General features: G+C 32.9%; 2 protein-coding genes across 6 annotated transcripts in view; one reads left to right on the plus strand and one right to left on the minus strand.

Annotated features, from left to right (window-relative positions):
• 5-ht7 (5-hydroxytryptamine receptor 7) overlaps positions 1-18,937 on the minus strand; it is a 561,506-nt gene that overhangs the window by 301,428 nt on the left and 241,141 nt on the right. The window contains exon 2 of one of the 5 annotated variants that reach the window (XM_071774766.1): positions 3,780-3,818. The exons of the other annotated variants lie outside the window; for them this stretch is intronic. The gene's annotated coding sequence lies outside the window, so the exon portion shown is untranslated. The remainder of the gene's footprint in view (positions 1-3,779; positions 3,819-18,937) is intronic. 5 annotated transcript variants of the gene reach the window in all.
• The window catches only part of LOC139810883 (uncharacterized), a 61,412-nt gene continuing 48,339 nt past the window's right edge, over positions 5,865-18,937 (plus strand). Inside the window, exon 1 of the mRNA XM_071774771.1 lies at positions 5,865-6,221. Coding sequence (XP_071630872.1) covers positions 6,171-6,221 — 51 coding nt within the window. The 5' untranslated portion in view covers positions 5,865-6,170. The remainder of the gene's footprint in view (positions 6,222-18,937) is intronic.

The following is an 18,937-nucleotide window of genomic DNA, read 5'->3' on the forward strand; positions in this document are numbered from 1 at the left end:
TAAAAAGATGTAATTTGTTCGCGCGAATTAAATTGTATCTTAGAATGCGAAAATATCTTACTATTTAAAAAAAAATGAAGATTGTTATAATTTACTACATTTTAAAATCTTTTACATCAAAATGACATTGCGGTTTTGTTATATAGCATCTGATGACGATTAAATTAGAACGGAAATTAATTAGCAGCAATAATTAGAGTGGCTTTAGCTTTAGCACTTCAGTGACAATGCATTTAAGATAAACTATATAATGGATAATGATAAACTGGATAATGATAAAGTTTTGTAATTAGCAAAATTTATTGCCAAGTTCATGTTTGATTGAATTCAACAGCTAAATCAAATTTTCTACGAAATAAACTCTGTTATATCTTAACTTTATTGTAATATTTATTGTAGTATTCTTTGAGAATAATTCTCTGAATAGCCTCAAATCCTTCTTTCCGATATCGCGTAAAACCATTGTCGTTCATTTATCGGAAAAGTGCGTCCAATTTCTTTCTGATATCCGAAGTAATCAGGTCAAGCGAGAGATCACGTCAAATAATTTTGAGAGGCGAAAATGAAATCCTAATCGACTATTTTAATCTCTTGTGGATTAAAAAGCTGTACGTTCATTTTATTTGAAATCGAATAGGGAATAGTCACGATAACCTTTACCCACATGTATTTCTGCTAACTTGTAGAATATTCTTCCAGTATATAATTTTTTATTTGTTCTTTTAATAGGTGAATTAAAACAAGATGAAAGAATATTCGAGCTTGAAATAGAAAGAAAGTTATTATCTGCCTGTACCTATATAATTTTTTCATTAGCAGTATAACGACAAATAAACACGGACAGAATAGAGAACAGAATTACCGAAATTTTGTGCGGATTAATGGAAATTGAAATAACCGTTCATCCGGTTAGATACAAATCAACATAATAATAACTTTCGTAATAATTATACTATGAATTATACATGTACATCTCGAAAAGACTATTAACAATATTAACATATATCTCGTATAAAGTATAAAACATTAGCAACAAAGTATAAAAATTGTGAAAAGACGTAAAACTGTAGCATTTTTAAAGAAATTTTAATTTTTAAAGAAATTAGCATCAACAATAAATTAAAACAAAATTTTGTAAACAAAATGTAAATTAATAATTATATAATAAGTCGCTGATAAATCCGTAGAATAAACGTCAAATGTGTAAAGACATTGAATAAATAAGAAATAAGATAACTCATGCGAATAACTTTCTTTCCATTTCAAACTTAAGCTCGAATATTTTTTTATCTTGTTTTAATTTGCCTACTAAAAGAACAAATCAAAACGCTTGTCTTAATGACATGTCTGGCATAAAAAAAGAGAAAAAGAAATTAAAGAAAATTCAATTTTACGCCAACTTTTCTTTATTACCTTGCGTATCTACTAAGAGCAATATCCCTTGTAGTAGTAGTGGCGAGAGATTATACGAGCTGTTTAATAAATAGAAACTATATGAAAAATTTCAAATATTCAGAGACGCGATATGCGATTCATCTCATCCGAATCCGGTGATACAACGGAATTAATTTGTTTTGCATACTTTCGCGTTCTCCACGTAGTTTCCATCCGCTACAGACTATGAATAATCGTAGTCTGCTATGAATAATCGTCGCTCGTGTTCATTCGTTTCGCTGCACCGTAGTCCACTTGTCTCAATGTTTCAGAATAAATTTCTCGTTCACATTTTTATGAAATTGTTGCAAAATGCAACTTTTGTAATCGCCGAAGGACTTTTCTTTGTAATCCTCTACGAGTTTCATTGCGAAAGCGGAGAACGTGTTGATTCACCGCATGATACATATTATACAAAACCAAAACACAGATACGTCTACCATTTTCGCGATTATAATAGAATACTCACTTATATATTGTAATATATTTTATAACAAATTGGAAAGTTAGAAAAATAGATAGATCGAAATAAGAAGAGCAAGAGGACGGGAAAGCCAAAAATAAGCACGAGAGAGGAAAACCAAAAAGGAAGAAGTGGACTTTTAGTCGAGTCCGAGTCATCATCCTTGGAAAGCACAAGAACTAATCTGATTTAGAAATTATTTGGCATATCATTAAACGGAAATCACTTATGAGTCAATCATATACGGCTTGAGGGAGGAGCGAGAGAAATCGATCGTTACGATATCCAATTACTGATGAAGACGTAGGGGAGACCGGAGCACGTTGGCACACTTTTCACAATTTCGGCATTTTAGTTTTTAAACAACTAATTATCATGATTAAACGGTACTAATATGATAAAAAAAACCTTTCTTTACATTTTTATGCCAAGAACGCTCCTAATATACTGTATATATTTCTTTGTAATAAGTGAAATACAGACATGCTGCATTGTAGCCAACTTGCCCTGATAGTAGGGATAGTGGACAAAAGTCCACGTTAAATTAATGAAAACGTAATAAAAATACAAAACGGGTAACAGATATGTACTTCTTGATAAAGATTGTATCTTTTAAAGTTATTTTGTAATGATCGAATAGCAAAATGCTGTTGCAGAAAAACAATTGTAAACTATTTTAGATGTATTAGGTTGGCCAATAAGTCCGTGCGGTTTTTTACTTATAAATGTTCGATGATTATTTTTATAGAAGGTAATAACTTTAATCAATTATGTTTTGGCCGTTGTTATCTACTATCTTTTGCCATCTTTCGGGCAGCTTTATAATTCCTCGTTCAAAGAACTTCCTGTCTTTCTCGGCAAAAAACTGTTCCAAGTGTTGTTTGACAGCTTCCTCAGAAACGAGGTGCTTTCCATTCAAAGAATTTTGAAGGGAGCGGAACAGATGATAATCTGATGATGCAATGTCTGGAGAATACGGAGGATGTGGTAAGACATCCCAGCCTAGCGCCAATAATTTTTGCCAGGTTAGTAGAGATGTGTCCGGCCTAGCGTTGTTATGGTGAAAGACGACACCTTTACGATTTACCAATTCTGGACGCTTCTCGTGGATTGCTGCATTTAATTTATCCAGCTGATTACAGTAAACATCTGAATTGATCGTTTTGTTCTTCGGAAGTAGCTCGTAATACACAACACCTCCCACCAAATTGAGAGCATAATCTTGCTCGGGTGAAGTCCTGCCTTCGAAGCGATTTGTGACGGTTTGCTGCGCTGCCCCCACGATCTTTTGCGCGTGATGTTATTGTAGAAGATCCATTTTTCATCGCCAGTTACCATACACTTCAGAAATGAATCGCTTTTCTCACGTTATCCGAGTGAATCGCTGATGAAAATGCGTTGGATTAAATGAGCTTCTTTCAGTTCAGTGTGGAACCCAAACATCGAGACGGCTAACGTATCCAAGTTGATGCAGATAATTTTCCACGCTCGATTTCGATATTAGGAGAACGACTGCAATCTTCCGCGTCATGTAGTGGATTGGAGTCGATCATCGCCTTCAAATTGTCGCTACCGATTTCATTTGGTCGGCCTGAGCGTGGTTTGTCTTTGACGAAAAAATCTCCGCAACGAAATCTCGCAACCACTTTTGGCATACGCGTTCTTTTACGGCATCCTCACCATATACTGCACAAATCTTTTTACAGGTTTGAGCCGCGTTTTTGCCTTGTTTAAAATAAAAAAGCATAATATGCCGAAAATGCTCGTTCTGGTTATCTATTTTCAGATAACGCAAAACACGCAAGATACTCAAGCAATATTTACGTATATTTTTTAAATACACGTTTAAATGTCATCGATCAATGACGGTTTCAAAACTTACCGACTGAAGATAAAGCTTAGCAGAGCGCCTTGACGCCATCTATCGAGAAAAACCGCACGGATTTATTGGCCAACCAATATAGCTTTCTTCAATATAAAAATATTAATATAAATGTATATCTAGCTTCTGTCAGCATTGTAGGTAAAAAATCACATATTCACACAGATTTCACGTGCGCGGCAACAACAAGTCAAGCTAAGCGTGCCTTCATATGAGCCAACATACCCCATCCCTACATAGGTTTGATTTCAGTCATTTTATTACAATAAATTACTGTTGTTTTTCAACATAACATGTTGTATAAGAACAGAAACTTTTCTTTTCTTTTCTAAACTAATAATACGTCTCTTTGATTTTCTTCTCAAGCTGAAGAATATTAATACGATGTTTTGAAACGCTCGAAAATTTACTTGCCACCTCTTGAATCAGAGTTTTCTTTTTTTTTATTGTAATACTTAATTGTTTGATTTAAATAAAACTTTGGGAAAACTACTTATGTTATAAAAGAGATTTTTTGTGATAACTGTTCCATTGTTTCTTTCGCTATAAATACATAAACGGAACGCATTGCGCCTTGTGCCAACTTGCCCCTTGTGCCAACGAGCCCCGATCTTCTCTATTACAACCGGTCGATCGAGAGCTTTACGAATTTTGGTTCACGATTAATTATAAAACAGGTTCGGCAACATCGTTCGAGTAAGTGTAAGTTAATCCTCTCTCACTCTCTAAATTATAGATTTTGTTATCTACGTTTAAGATATTATTTGTATGAATTTACAACTTGTGTCTTGACTCTGATTTTGTAAAATTCTTATAATTGAGATTAGCGTAACTAATAATCTTGACAAATAGATTTCAATGTAAAGTCTATTAACGAATAGATCTGTGAATTGTATAATATACATTTTTTTTTATATGAAACTCATTACAATTTAATAAAATAATTTTGTTTATACATATAAAGGAAAATCAGAAAGTAAAGTGAATTTATTTATTTGTCACGTACAATACACGTTAGCAAAATATATACATCATTTTTCATTATATAATCGCCAAACTTTGCAACACATTTCGTGTAACAGTTCACAAATCTTCTGATTCCGTTTGCAAAGAACGTTTTTTAGCTGCTCCTGAAGTCACGTATGCTCCGCTTTCTCTCACTTTTCTTCACACTCTTAATCTGTTCATCCATATGTAGACATTTTTCTATCCCATACAGTTTTCACCGTACTGCGCTACCATTCTTCTGTAGATTTCTGATGTTTTCCCATTTTGACCACAAAAAATCGGATTACAGTTCACGAACGTTGCAATCTGACAATGGGGTGGCCATGCCATTCAACCAATTATAAGCGAAAGTTACCACGCAACTAAAGTGATACTGTACTGTAACTATAGTTCAATCATGTAGTTCTTATAACTACTGCTAGTTTTGTTTATGGCGCTCCTATGTTGGGCAAATTTATTTTAACAGAATAATGAATTTTCTTCGCTAGTATATAGAATAACAATTAAGTAATTTTAAATCGACTGACTGGCAATATATAACGTCTTTTCGATGTGACCATTGAAAAAACTATGAGCCAACTCGCTTTGTCGGATTCACACAGCACTTTTTCGGATCAATCGTCAAGAAATTATTAATTTCGACCAACGCTTTTGGTCGGGTGATGTAATTTCCGAAAAAGTGCTGTGTGAATCCGACAAAGCGAGTTGGCTCATAGTTTTTTGAATGGTCACATCGAAAAGACGTTATATATTGCCAGTCAGTCGATTTAAAATTACTTAATTGTTATTCTATATACTGGCGAAGAAAATCCATTATTCTGTTATTATTCACCGTTGACTGAAGAATTGGTGCTCCATCCTATAATTGTTATTGCGATAAATATTACCACAGCCCCAGTGGTCGAATTGGCACGACACCCGCACGGTATACGGGAGGTTCGAACCCTGGCTGGGGTAATATTTTTTCGCAATAAAATAAAATTATTTAATTCAGAAATTACATCACCCGACCAAAAGCGTTGGTCGAAATTAATAATTTCTTGACGATTGATCCGAAAAAGTGCTGTGTGAATCCGACAAAGCGAATTGGCTCATAGTTTTTTCAATGGTCACATCGAAAAGACGTTATATATTGCCAGTCAGTCGATTTAAAATTACTTAATTGTTATTCAAATTTATTTTACTTTCTGATTTTTTCTTATAATAAGAAATTTAAAGAAAAAACGCGGAGTTGGACAAATTAAATTACAAGAATTACAAGTATTTAAGAATATATTCGGTTCTGCTCGTTTTTCCACCAGAGCGCCGTTTGCTATCCACGGATCACGTTTGACAACTCATTTCGACTTTGACTGTCTTACTGTTCGGACGTTGTGCCTCGATATGGCTGGTGACGTTTTGATTTCACCGTTTGTTTTGGAACGCATAAGAATTGTAAGCTTTTAACTGATTTTTACAGTGTTAATTAATTTTATTGTTTTTGACCAGCGCGATATTGTAACGATTTTGTACAGTTTTTCTATTGTTAAATGTATTATTTTCTCTTTTGTTTAGTTTTGCGTTTGTCTTGACGTTGTCAGGACACCACGTCAACGATGCAATTAAATTTGTCATGCGGATCGGTGTAACTTAAATTAAAGCACTTAATAAGGACCGGAATTCGGTCGAAACGTCGTGCAATCTTGTTTCTATTGGCCAGTTGGGTCAAAAATAAAACGACTTATTTTGAATTATTTGCTGGCGACGGAAATTGTTTTGTTTAAATTACAAGAAAATGCAAGAAAAAATATAGTAATAACTAATATTACGTTTTCTGAAGTAAGATATTATTTTATCTGTTTTAATGAATAAACATCCTGTATGATAATGCTAAATCTTATCAACAAACAAAAACCATGCAAATGATCGATTAAATCAAATTAAAGCGGCGATACATTTGTTATTGATGCGAATTCGCGCATCGCATATCGCACAATTAATGGATCGATTTATAACGTTATCCCGTCTGTTTCCGCTATCAATTTTCATTTAACTTCGTCATGCTTTCGATTAAACATCATGAAAGGGAAAAGTTGCCTTATAAAAGCATTTATGCGCTCGTTATTCTTTGTCCTTTTTGTGCAATAATATGCATTAACGTTTGCGTGCATGCATTTTCAATAACTGATTTATTGTTTTATATGTTTTTATTATTTATTGCAATTTTGCTTCCTCAAAAAGGAAGCTTTGTGATGGTAAAAAAAAATTTTTTTCGAGATTTTAAAGGAAATAGATTTAGATTGTTCTAAAATGTCGAGAAATCATATTAGTAAAAAATGTCTGAAAGTATCTGTGTGTGTGTGTGTGTGTGTGTGTGTGTGTGTGTGTGTGTGTGTGCGTGTGCGTGCGTGCGTGTGTGTGTGTGTGTGTGTGCGTGCGTGCGTGCGTGCGTGTGTGTGTGTGTGTGTGTGTGTGTGTGTGTGTGTGTGTGTGTGTGTGTGTGTCTGTGTGTGTCTGTGTGTGTGTGTGTCTGTGTGTGTGTGTGTACGGATTTTTTGTACACGCATCTACTTCTACAATTTTTTAGATACCGGGTTGAAGTTTTGCACACAAATAGAGTATCATAGAAAATATGTTCTCCTCCAATTTTATTAAAATCCGTCGACCGGTATGGATTTTAAGGAAATTTTCATTTTTCAGAAAAGCGTGTTTTACGCTATAGCTTTTTCAATATTTATGATATCGATCTATTTCTAATTTTATTATATTTTTCAGTTTTTTCTACCCTTATTTTATATATAATTTTTTAAAATTTAATTTAGCAGTTCTTGAGTTATAGAAATTTCAATAAACTTGGCTGTTTTTTTTTTAACAGAAATTGGTAACTCCTTTATTATTAACAATTTTTATTAATTCTATTATATTTTTCAGTCTTTTCTACCCCTATTTCATATATAATTTGTTAAGATTAGTTCTGGATTTGGTTGATTAGTTACCAATTTCTGTAAAAAAAAAAAAAAAAAAAGCAGCAAAGTTTACTGAAATTTCTATAACTCAAGAACTGATTAAATAAATTTTAAAGAATTATATATAAAATAATATAGAAAAAATTGAAAAATATAATAGAATTAATAAAAATTGTTAATAATAAAGAGGTTACCGATTTCTGTTTAAAAAAATCTACGTGATTGCTTTAATTTCCGCAAATTTTGAGATATCAAGCCAAATACAACACCAATCTATCTTTAATGATACTCTATTCATAAAAAAGTGCGCAAGTATATAGAAACTTGCACATTGCTTCCTCATAGTTTTTAAGTGTGCAAGTAGAAATTTGCACATTGCTTCCTCATAGTTTTTAAATGTGCAAGTAGAAACTTGTACATTGCTTTCTCATAGTTTTTAAGTGTGCAAGTGGAAACTTGTACATTGCTTTCTACTTGCACACTTAAAAACTATGAGAAAGCAATGTACAAGTTCCCTCTTGCACACTTAAAAACTATGAGAAAGCAATGTGCAAATTTTTACTTGCATACTTTTTTATATACTTACGTAGATTATATTATATGTAGCAATATAGTTGATCGATATACAAAGCACATCATTAACATTCTATAGTAAAATTTTAATAGCATATATTTAGAAGAATAGCTATTGTTAAAAATATTTCAAACTCTGCAAAAATATTGATATCATACTTAGGTTTTATTGTTCAGACAATATTAACAAGTTGATTTTAACTTTTAACCGTTACATACAAATTTAATTTTTCCTTAAATAAAAATTGTGAAAAATTATAATTATTAAATTAAATATTATACCTCACAATTTAAAAACTAAAAATTTTATTTTGTTTTGTACATCTTAATTTTATTTTCTTGATAGTACATCTTTCATTTATATTTAAACCTAAATCATTTATATTTTACATCAATTTTTGTTTTCAAACACATTCTTTTGCTAAGTGTATTTTATTAAAAATGATCGACTGATCTTTCAAGAGAAACTTTATCAAAAATCATTCTAAAAAGTACTTTTCCTTGTAATAAAATATATTACAGAGTAATCAATCGAGTCTCGAAAAATATAAATTAAAATTATGGTGATTACATCGTCACGACATCGTGTTAGACACATAATGTTTTTGTATTTAATTTATACGCACATTAGCACATATACACATATACATATATATTAACATTACATATAATATAGATACAATAGAGCATTAATTTTTTTTTTGTGTATAAAAATTTTGAATTACAGATATTCTTTCCTTTTTTCTATTTTGATTTCCACGTTTTTTAAATCTTTTATCAAAATGTTTCATTGGCAATAAATAATCGACCTTGAATAGTTGGTATAACTAATCAATAAGCAAATTTCTTTTAACTATTTCAAGCTCACAGTGTCAATAAAATAAAAACGAAAAATGGACCAACCTCTATGATTGGACTGATTTTTTTCCCTTTAGTGAATTCAGATAGTAAAAAATAGCTTATTATATATTAAGACATTTTCTACGTATTTTGTCAGTTTTATAATTTTTTGAATTTTTTAGTGGAGGATCTTTCCTTGTGAGAAGGACGCTGAGTTATATGGATCAGAAATATAGCTGACTAAAAATAAGAACCGATTGTTTAATTGTTCTTCGAGATATTCACAATTGAAACTTTAAACGCGCGTTTTTCTTGAAATAGTGTTCTTAAAATCGATGGTCGCGATATCTCCAAAATTATTTAATTGATTTGCTAGCATGTTTTCACTTCCTAATCTTGTCTTCTATGTAGGATTTTTCAAAGTAATTTTTTTTTTAACAAAAATAGTTCTAAATTTTACACAGAAGTTGAACTTTTTTTACTTCAAACAATTGCCATTTTCTTATAAATGCATAAATCAAGAAATTTTTACGTGGAGGACATTTAAGCCTATTTTTTAAAAATCACCTTTTTATTATGACTAACAATAAATTTGACACAGAGCTCTATCGCATTATACACCTCTCTACCGCGGAACGCGCTTTATTGATACTCACAATTAACGCAATTGATTTATGTTACTTCGCGCTATTTAACTTATCTACTTTAGTATCTACTTTATAGTATATTAGTACACATTAATGGCTGATTAAATATAAAAATAAAATTTACATAAAAGCAATATTTATTTAAAATTTTATTGACTGATTGTTACAATGCATTTCATTGAGAAAGCAAATGTGATACGTATCGATGACACGTGATCAAACATGCTATCATGTGACCATTACAAATGAAATTAATGTACCAACTAGGACGGCTATAGTCGGTGTCAGTACCGACAGGTCGTTACATGAATGATAACTATAGCCGGAGTTAGTATTCACAGGTCGAATGGATAAATATATAGTCGGCGTTAAGAGTGACAGGGAAATATTTTTGCTTCCATAATATCCTGTGGAATGTTACGATGATCGGCGCAAAATACGTTTTGATAAGCATAGTCCGCGCCGACAGCTGTCGCAGCCATTATTTATAATAAAATTGTATAAAAGAATTTTTTAAATACAGATGTAAGTTTTGATAAAGAAAACCTTTTTTTATTTTATTTATTACCTTTTTTTCATTAAAACATTCCTGAAAAAAAAAGCTATTTTTAACTCATTCAAACTACTATCTCCTCCTTACTTAAAGATGTATGTCGCTATAGCTGTATGTAGCATAATTTTGTTTTCTTGATTGAACAGTGTAGAGCTAATCTCAGAAATTATTCATAAACAACATGGTATCATTGGGATAGAAAAAGCGTAAAAATCGCAATTTTGTCCCATTTTTGTACTTGATATTGTTTAAATAAATCATTAAAAATTTGAAAAAAAATATAACCAGAAAATCTTAAAAAACCGTAATTGTAATTCTCGATGTCATAGAAGTGTACCATATAAATTTCATTCATTTTTATCTTACATGAGCAGAGATACATATTATGATATTTACATGGAAAGTATATCTATATATATACAATTTTTGTAACTTTTAAAGCAAATATCTCAGAAACGGGTCGGACAATCAATCGCAAATTTAACACAGGTTTTTGGGATATATAAGTGCACAATCTCTGTAAATTTCAGCTTTATCCTGTTATTTTGACATAACCGACATACATCTTTAAGTGAAACTTGCATACTATTGTGATATAAGATACTGTTTTCTCAAGATTCACACATAATTGGACTAAGGACTTCACCAAACAGTAAACAAATTCAGTTTACACGTGTAATTTTATTTATCTTAAAAATTACACGTGTAAACAGTGTGGAAGAGTGGCGCGTGTAGAAGGTATAGCGCCATCGGCGCACCAGTTGTTCGTTAATTGTGGTCAATCATTCGGAATTTCGGAATAACGTGCATTGCATCGGAGACATTGGTATACGTGAATTGCATGCGAAAAATGTGATAGCGTCTGTTGAAAAGGATGAATTGACTACAAATAGCTACAATATTTAATTATTCGCCAATTTAATTATTTGCATTCCTGTGCTCGGAGGATTCGATCGAACTCACGCTATTTGATATCTCTCTCTCTTATATCTCATCCGGAAAGAGAGAGAGAGAGAGAGAGAGAGAGAGAAATTTTCCTCGAAATTTTTGTGAATAATAGATTATTTCAAATCCTTCGATCGCGGAATCTAATTTTTTATCTAAACTCTTTTATCAAATTCATTATCAACGATTTTGCATTTTTATGATATTTCTTGTACATTTCAATAACACATATGTCAATCACGATCTCAACCTGTGGCAATTTTAGTCGTTGAATTTCTCATTTCGTGTTTACCGATGTTCTGCCGATATTTACGGAAGTCGGGTATACTATTTGCAAAGTCATCTGGATGCGAAAGATTACTAACATTGTAATTGAAATGTTGCGTTTACTTTCCGATTTTGTTAACAATTTCCTCCTTGTATAGAGACGAATGCAAATTTTCCAGATAGCACACGAATATTCGAAAAATATCCTACAAATTCTTTAAGAATATTAAGAATACCTATCCATAAAATATCCGTTTTATGTACTTTAAACATATAACAGATTTTCATGGCATATCCGTTTATGAAATTGGTGAACATGGTTCCCTGACAGTAGATATTCAATGGACGTCGAATGAACATAAATGAACAATGACAGATATATATTCAGACTCCGTATAGACGTGAAATGAACGTGATGAAAGGGATTACACCCGAAATTGTACATACATAAAAGAATGAAAACGGAATATAATATCAAGAGACACGGCAGTGTCTCGCGCCAAGTACGCGCGGAGCGAGACGCACCGTGACTCATTTACGCTAACGCACGAGTTGCGAGTACCCGAGATTTTGAGATCTCAATAACGAGTGAACGGATCAAATTCTAAGTAGGCTTGATCGATAGCTTGGGGTCGATTTGGGGGGGGGGGGGTACATGTTTTTATTTTTCCCTTACATGCCCTGCGAGCGGAGATATTGCGACGCAAAGTCCAAATGTGAAAATTTTATATTAAGATACGTAAGATACGTCGACCGCTCTCATCTCAATATAACATATATATATCAGAGATATGTAACTTTCACTATTTTGACACTGGCGGTGCTAGTATCGCCAGTTTCAATATCACGCGCGCATTATTAAGGCTCAGACACAATGAGAAAAATAAGGAATAAGATAAAAGAATAAGGAATAAGGGAATGTCGCATCTCACTTCAGTACACGTACTTTAAAGTGAGATGCAACATGCCTTATTCCTTATTCCTTTATCTTATTCCTTATTTTTTTCGTTGTATCTGAGCCCTTATCGATCGATCTAGTAGGTAAATTAGGTCGATAGACTTATCGGTCAGGATAATACCTAAATTAGGTATTATCAATCCAGCGAGTAAATCCATTTGAGTCGATATATCAATATATGTATGTATACGTGTGCGTGCGTACTGCGCTCAGTGCAGTCAGTGCGTTCAGCGCGCTGTCAGTCAGTTTTATTATAACCTAGAAATAGTGACAATCGTGACCGTCGCCGCGTGATAGATAGTGAAATATATGAGTGTATGAAGTTAGCCCCCCTTTTTTGAAATTTTTATTTTTGGAAGTTGTTTCAGGTTGTTCTGAATTTGTACTACATTGTCCCAAAATGATATTCCTTAATCCCAAACAATTTTTCAATAAAAAAAAACCGATTTTTCTTAACGCGAGCGTGAAATGGGCCGCTTTTCGCGTTTGTTTTGAGTGAGCAAAACGATCCATTTCGCAATGATGACGTAAGCGTTGAAACATGGAGCTATTTCTCAACTAGTGGAAAAATGAAATTGTAAAACAAGCGCGAAAAGCGGCCTGTTTCACGCTCTTGTTAGGAAAAATAGTATGAACAACTCGTGGGAAGAGTGGTCGAGCCCAAATGAGTGTGATGGTCAACTTCACACTCATTCAGAATCGACCACTTTTTCCACTAGTTGTACAATATACTATTTTTGGCTGGCCCCTCTTTTTTCGAAAATCGAAATTTTTTATCGCTACAGATTGTTCTAGTTGTTTTAAACATTGTTCCAAAGTATTAGTTCGATTGGTTAAAAATTTTAAAAGATATTAAAAAAAGAAAAAATTTTTAAAATAATAGTTTTTGGCCATTTATTCGTAAACAAAATGACTTACAAAACTGTCGATCTAGAACATATTTCTAACCGCGTAGAACAACTCAGAACAAAATTGTTAAGACCAGAACAGGAGCCTAAAGGGCACTTTACTCTTCATCAAAAAAATTAATTTTTTGAATTTCTTGGTTAAAAATTTTGTTCCAGGCTTCCCACGTTAGAACTATCGTGTTTTCCACTGAAACAATTCAGAACAAAATTGTTGAGACCAGAACAGGAGCCTAAATTCTGGTTATTATACTGCATACATACGTAATTGACACCAATTGGATTGAGTACGACGACTTGTTACGTAAGCCCAGAAAAGCGTGCATAGAACCAAAAGGCAATATCAATATATGTATATATGTAGAAATATAAGATATTTTATATAGTCATGCGAGGGGGATGACCGAAACTACTCCCGTTAAATATATTGTTAAGAACATTGTTAAAATATAAATATTTTTATATGATATGTTATTATTACTATCTATCTGTTAACCCTAAAAGACAAATGAGGGGGACTTTGTGTCCCCAAACTAAAAATTCACACTACGCTCTTGAAGTAATTAGGTATATTTTCGGGTCCAGATTTTTATCATAATTCAGTTCAATAACTTCTTTAACTTTTTATATAGTTATTAATATATAACATAACTTTTAGATCCACTCTTCATAAATTCTCACTCAAGTAATAATTAAATATGAGAAAAAAAGTTTTAAGACTTTTATGTTAAGATTTTAAAATAATTAGAAAGTTTATTCTCGGAATTGCCAATCTTAGTTTAAGATTCTTTAGAAGTATAAAATCGAAGCATCATACACAAATCTCGATGTAAATGTGATGTGAAATATTCTTATCTGTAAATCATTTCAACGATAACGGCAGCAGTTCAATTCTTTGGCAATTGACGTACGTTAGCCAGAGCGTAAAATGTCCCGTAGGTGAGATGCGGTACAAGAGTTGACGTGGGGAAACATGTGACCCCACTTTTGCCCTTTAGATTGTAAATAAGTATTGGTAAGTAAATTTTTCTTTTTCAATATCTCTTGAAGTTTTTAACCAATCAAACTAATACTTTGGAACAATGATGGAACAACTATAACAATCTGTAGCGATAAAAAATGTTCGATTTTCGAAAAAAGGGGGGCCAGCGGAAAAAAGTTTTTTTTATTTTCTGAATTTTCGGTTTGATTTAGAGATCTGTCCTTTTGGAACAATATTTGGAACAACTAGAACAATCTGTAGCGATAAAAATTTCAATTTTCAAAAAAAGGGGGGCTAGTAAAAAAATCGTTTTTTTAAATTAAAAAACTGTTTGGAATTAAGGAATATTGTTTTGGAACAATGTAGTACAAATTCAGAACAACCTGCAACAGCTTTCAAAAATATGAATTTCACAAAAAGAGGGGCTAATTTTATACACTCGATTTTTTAACGTTTTAGAATATTCTAAACACATTGGCAGTGGCAACTAAAAAAAAATTTTTTTTACGAAAACAAAGCTTCCTCTATGAGGAAACAAAATCTTATATGCTCATATAAGAAGCGATCTTATATGCTCATATATGAATTTTGGCCTGACAAGACCTTATATGGTCATATATGATTATATAAGACTAGCTGGTTACCCGGGCTTTGCCCCGGAGGACATATGTAATCAGACACGCAAATAGTCTCTCTCTCTCTCTCTTTCTCTCTCTCTTTCTCTCTCTCTCTCTTTCTCTCTCTCTCTCTCTCTCTCTCTCTCTCTCTCTCTCTCTCTCTCTCTCTCTCTCTCTCTTTCTCTCTCTCTCTCTCTCTCTCTCTCTCTCTCTCTCTCTCTCTCTCTAAATACAATTCTTTAAAATTCGATTAATTATTTCACGAAAAATTCGTCAAACTTCTGATACCGCTTTCCAAAAAGATCGGTAACGAAAAATTATATACTTGATAGCACTCCCCGGGAAATTCAACCCCTACTTTATGTACAATTCTTTGAGATTCGGTCATTCGGAACCGGTTTTTAAAAAGATCAGTAATAAAAAATAATACACTTTATAGCACTCCCCGGGAAATTCTACCCCTACTTCATGTATAATTCTTTGACATTTAAGGTGGTCCTTTCGTGAGAACAAGTATTAGATAGGTACCTAAATTTGATATATGTTAAATATACAGTAATAAGGGGCATGTGTACGAAAAATCAAGTGAGGTTACCGACACTTTACAAGAAATAAGTCATTCTAAATGTGCGTTCGCGGAGCGTGCCATTGTCATTCTATCCTTGTTTACATCTAATGAACGAGAAAGATAGAATGATGCAAATCGCCACGTCCGAGGTTTTCAACGAATAATACATGTACTTAGCGATCAGATGAATACATTATTCATGTTTTAAAATATTCCCTGAAGTTTCCGGATTTCGTACATACCTTGAAAATAAAGGCTTGCCGAATGTTTTGCTCTGATATATGAGGTTAAATAAGTAGTGGTCCAATCGCATATTGCTTTACTCGTACTGTCATGCCTGACCTAACCTAAATCGAGTCCAACCGCACTACTATTGTGATATTTTTTTAATTAGTAAATAATTAAATACGATTAAATCGTGCGTGTAAAATCATATTATATTATTATAATTATTGGGATGTTGTGTAATGTTTGTCAATATGTCTGTTTTCAATTACCTCATGACGGACTGTTACTTGACTAGCTGGGTCCGCGAAAGGACCACCTTAATCAATTATTTCCCGAAAAATTAGAAGAATTAAATAAACCGGTTTCCAAAAAGATCGGTAACAAAAACTGTACACATTATGGTGCTCGCCGTAAAATTCTACCCCTACTTCATACACAATTCTTTCAGATTCGGTCAATTAATTCCCGAAAGATTAAAAAAATTTTGATACCGGCTTCCAAAAGATCGGTAACGAAAAATTATACACTTCATAGTACTCCTCGGGAAATTCTACCCCTGTTTGATCTATAATTTTTTGAGATTTGGTTAATTATTTTCCGAAAAATTAGAAAAACCGGTTTCCAGAAAATCGGTAACAAAAAACTATACACATAGCGGCACTCCCCGGAAAATTCTACCCCTATTTCATATACTTTTGGTAAAAATTCGGTTCAGGGGTTTGGGCTGGGCGTTGATGAATCAGTGAGTGAGTGAGTCAGTCAGTCAGTCAGTCGGGACATCTTCCTTTATATATATAGATTACATAGGTACATATAAAAAATATCTCTTACAATGTCTTTATGTTTATATAAGAAGCGATCTTATATGCTTATATATGAATTTTGGCCTGATAAGAGCATATATGATTATATATGATGTTGGTCGGTAAATCTCATTTAGGCCGGTATTCATAATCAGATCTTATTTCAAAACCGTCTCAAGTAATATCTTAAAATGCTAATACGGCTCTGTAATTGGTTAATGACATCTTGAGATTGTACTTAAGATGGTCTTAAATATAAGAATCGACTATGAATACCGGCCTTAGTTCTTGAAGTTGCATTTTGTTGAAGTTGCATTTGGATGATATTATAAAGACGCGTACGTAAAAAAACCGATCGTCTGAATATTGTACATAGCAACGGAATGATCTTCCCTTTTCTACGACGGATTCTGGTAAGCTCACCACGCGGTCGATAGAGTTAATCCAATAATTCAGATAAGTCTCTATTATATAGATATGTAAGAACTTTGCGTTTATTACTAATATTTATTGTGTTGCTCAATATTGATTTAATAACAATACTGTGTGAGTTATGAGATAATAACGTTTACACGTAAAGTCATATCTGTTACATTATAATGTTCTCTGTAAGACTGATTTTATATTAATTGAATGAATAAACCGTTAAATTTAAATAGTACACTGCGTTTGTCGTTTAAATTTCAACATATGACTATATAAGATTATATATAAGGACATATATATATTTAAATAAGTTTCAGAAAATTGTTATTTTCAAATGTTATTTTTTAACAACAATGGAAATATTAATCGACCTTACTGGCTATTATAATCGCCAAGACAATACGACCACGATTTGGTTCGATTATCATCAAGACGCTCTTTTAACCAATATAAATTGATACAATCTTTGATACTTATATATAAGCTAAATAATTAAATTTATTGCGAAAAATATTACCTCAGCCAAGATTTGAATCTGGAACCTCCCTCATTTCGTGATGGGTGTCGTACCAATTCGACCACTGAGGCATGTGGTAATATTTATCGCAATAACCTGTATTAAACTAAACAATATTATTCCAACCATAGTAACTGCGCGCCGACAAATCGTTAGACTTGAAACACAATTTTGATTGGCGTAGTAAATTATTTTTTTAATAGACATAATATAAGATGGAAACACCGAAATTTTAGTCAAGGTTCGAACCCTGGCTGAGGTAATATTTTTTGCAATAAATTTAATTATTTAAATAAGATGCTTATATACATATAAGTATCAAAGATTACATGACGATAATCGAACCAAATCGTGGTCATATTGTCTTGGCGATTATAATGGCCAGTAGAGTCGATTAATACTTCCGTTGTTGTTTATTATTTGACTGGCGAAGTAAAAGTGATTTATTCTGTTATTTTTTAAGTGTGCCACTTTATTATAAAAGTGGCACACCAGTGGACTCCACGATACAACTGATACAAAAATTGTGCCGCTCCATAGCGCGAGACAGTGTCGTGTCTTTTGATACCGTTCTTATAACACTGTTTGTCAAATTTTAAATACAAAAAACAGATCCCATTGAATGCCATCTATCGAATACTTTGAGATGCAATATTCTGACCTGATCATATATAATCTTATATGACTATATAAGTTCGGTAATTATGCATTTTAGGGGAGGCACCTCCGATGACTTTGACCTTGACATATGTTGTCAAGGTCACCCTCCTGAGAAAGATTGCAGCGAATTGAGCAGAAGATCCGGTTTTATGGAGTCCTCGGTAGAGAGGCGATGGAGAAACTCTCCGTAAAAGAGTTGGAAAAAAGGGTTATATATTTCCTGACGAAAGTATTAACTACCTATACAGGAAGTGGCTGTAAAGAGAAATTTGACTTGGACATTGAGGCAGTCCTCGAGACTGTCAACAAAATAAGGACGAGGGGAGAAATATTCGAGAAAGAAAGGTTCAACGAGGAGCTGGAGAACCTCAAGATAGGACTAATGGCAGAAACGAAGATTATGATACAAGAAAACGCAGAGAGGATGAAGAATGAGATAAAGGAGATAAAAGAGATGGAGAGGTTACTTGCGGAAAAAAGCGAGGTTAAGAGAAGGTGAGATACGACTCAAGGAGAGAGAGGAAAGAGTAATTAAGAGAGAAGAGGCAGTACAAAGGAAAGAAACGGCTCCGGTCGCAATGAAGACGGATGTGTCCATTGCCACGAGAGACTCTACTGTGCAAACAGAAGAAGAGTCCAACAGGGGTAACGAGGACCTGAGAGTGCTGATCCTGTTTCTTGAAAAAAGGATAACAGGATTAACACATAAAGTGAAC

The sequence above is a fragment of the Temnothorax longispinosus genome, chromosome 4 (assembly GCF_030848805.1).
Source record: "Temnothorax longispinosus isolate EJ_2023e chromosome 4, Tlon_JGU_v1, whole genome shotgun sequence".
Classification (NCBI taxonomy): domain Eukaryota; kingdom Metazoa; phylum Arthropoda; class Insecta; order Hymenoptera; family Formicidae; genus Temnothorax; species Temnothorax longispinosus.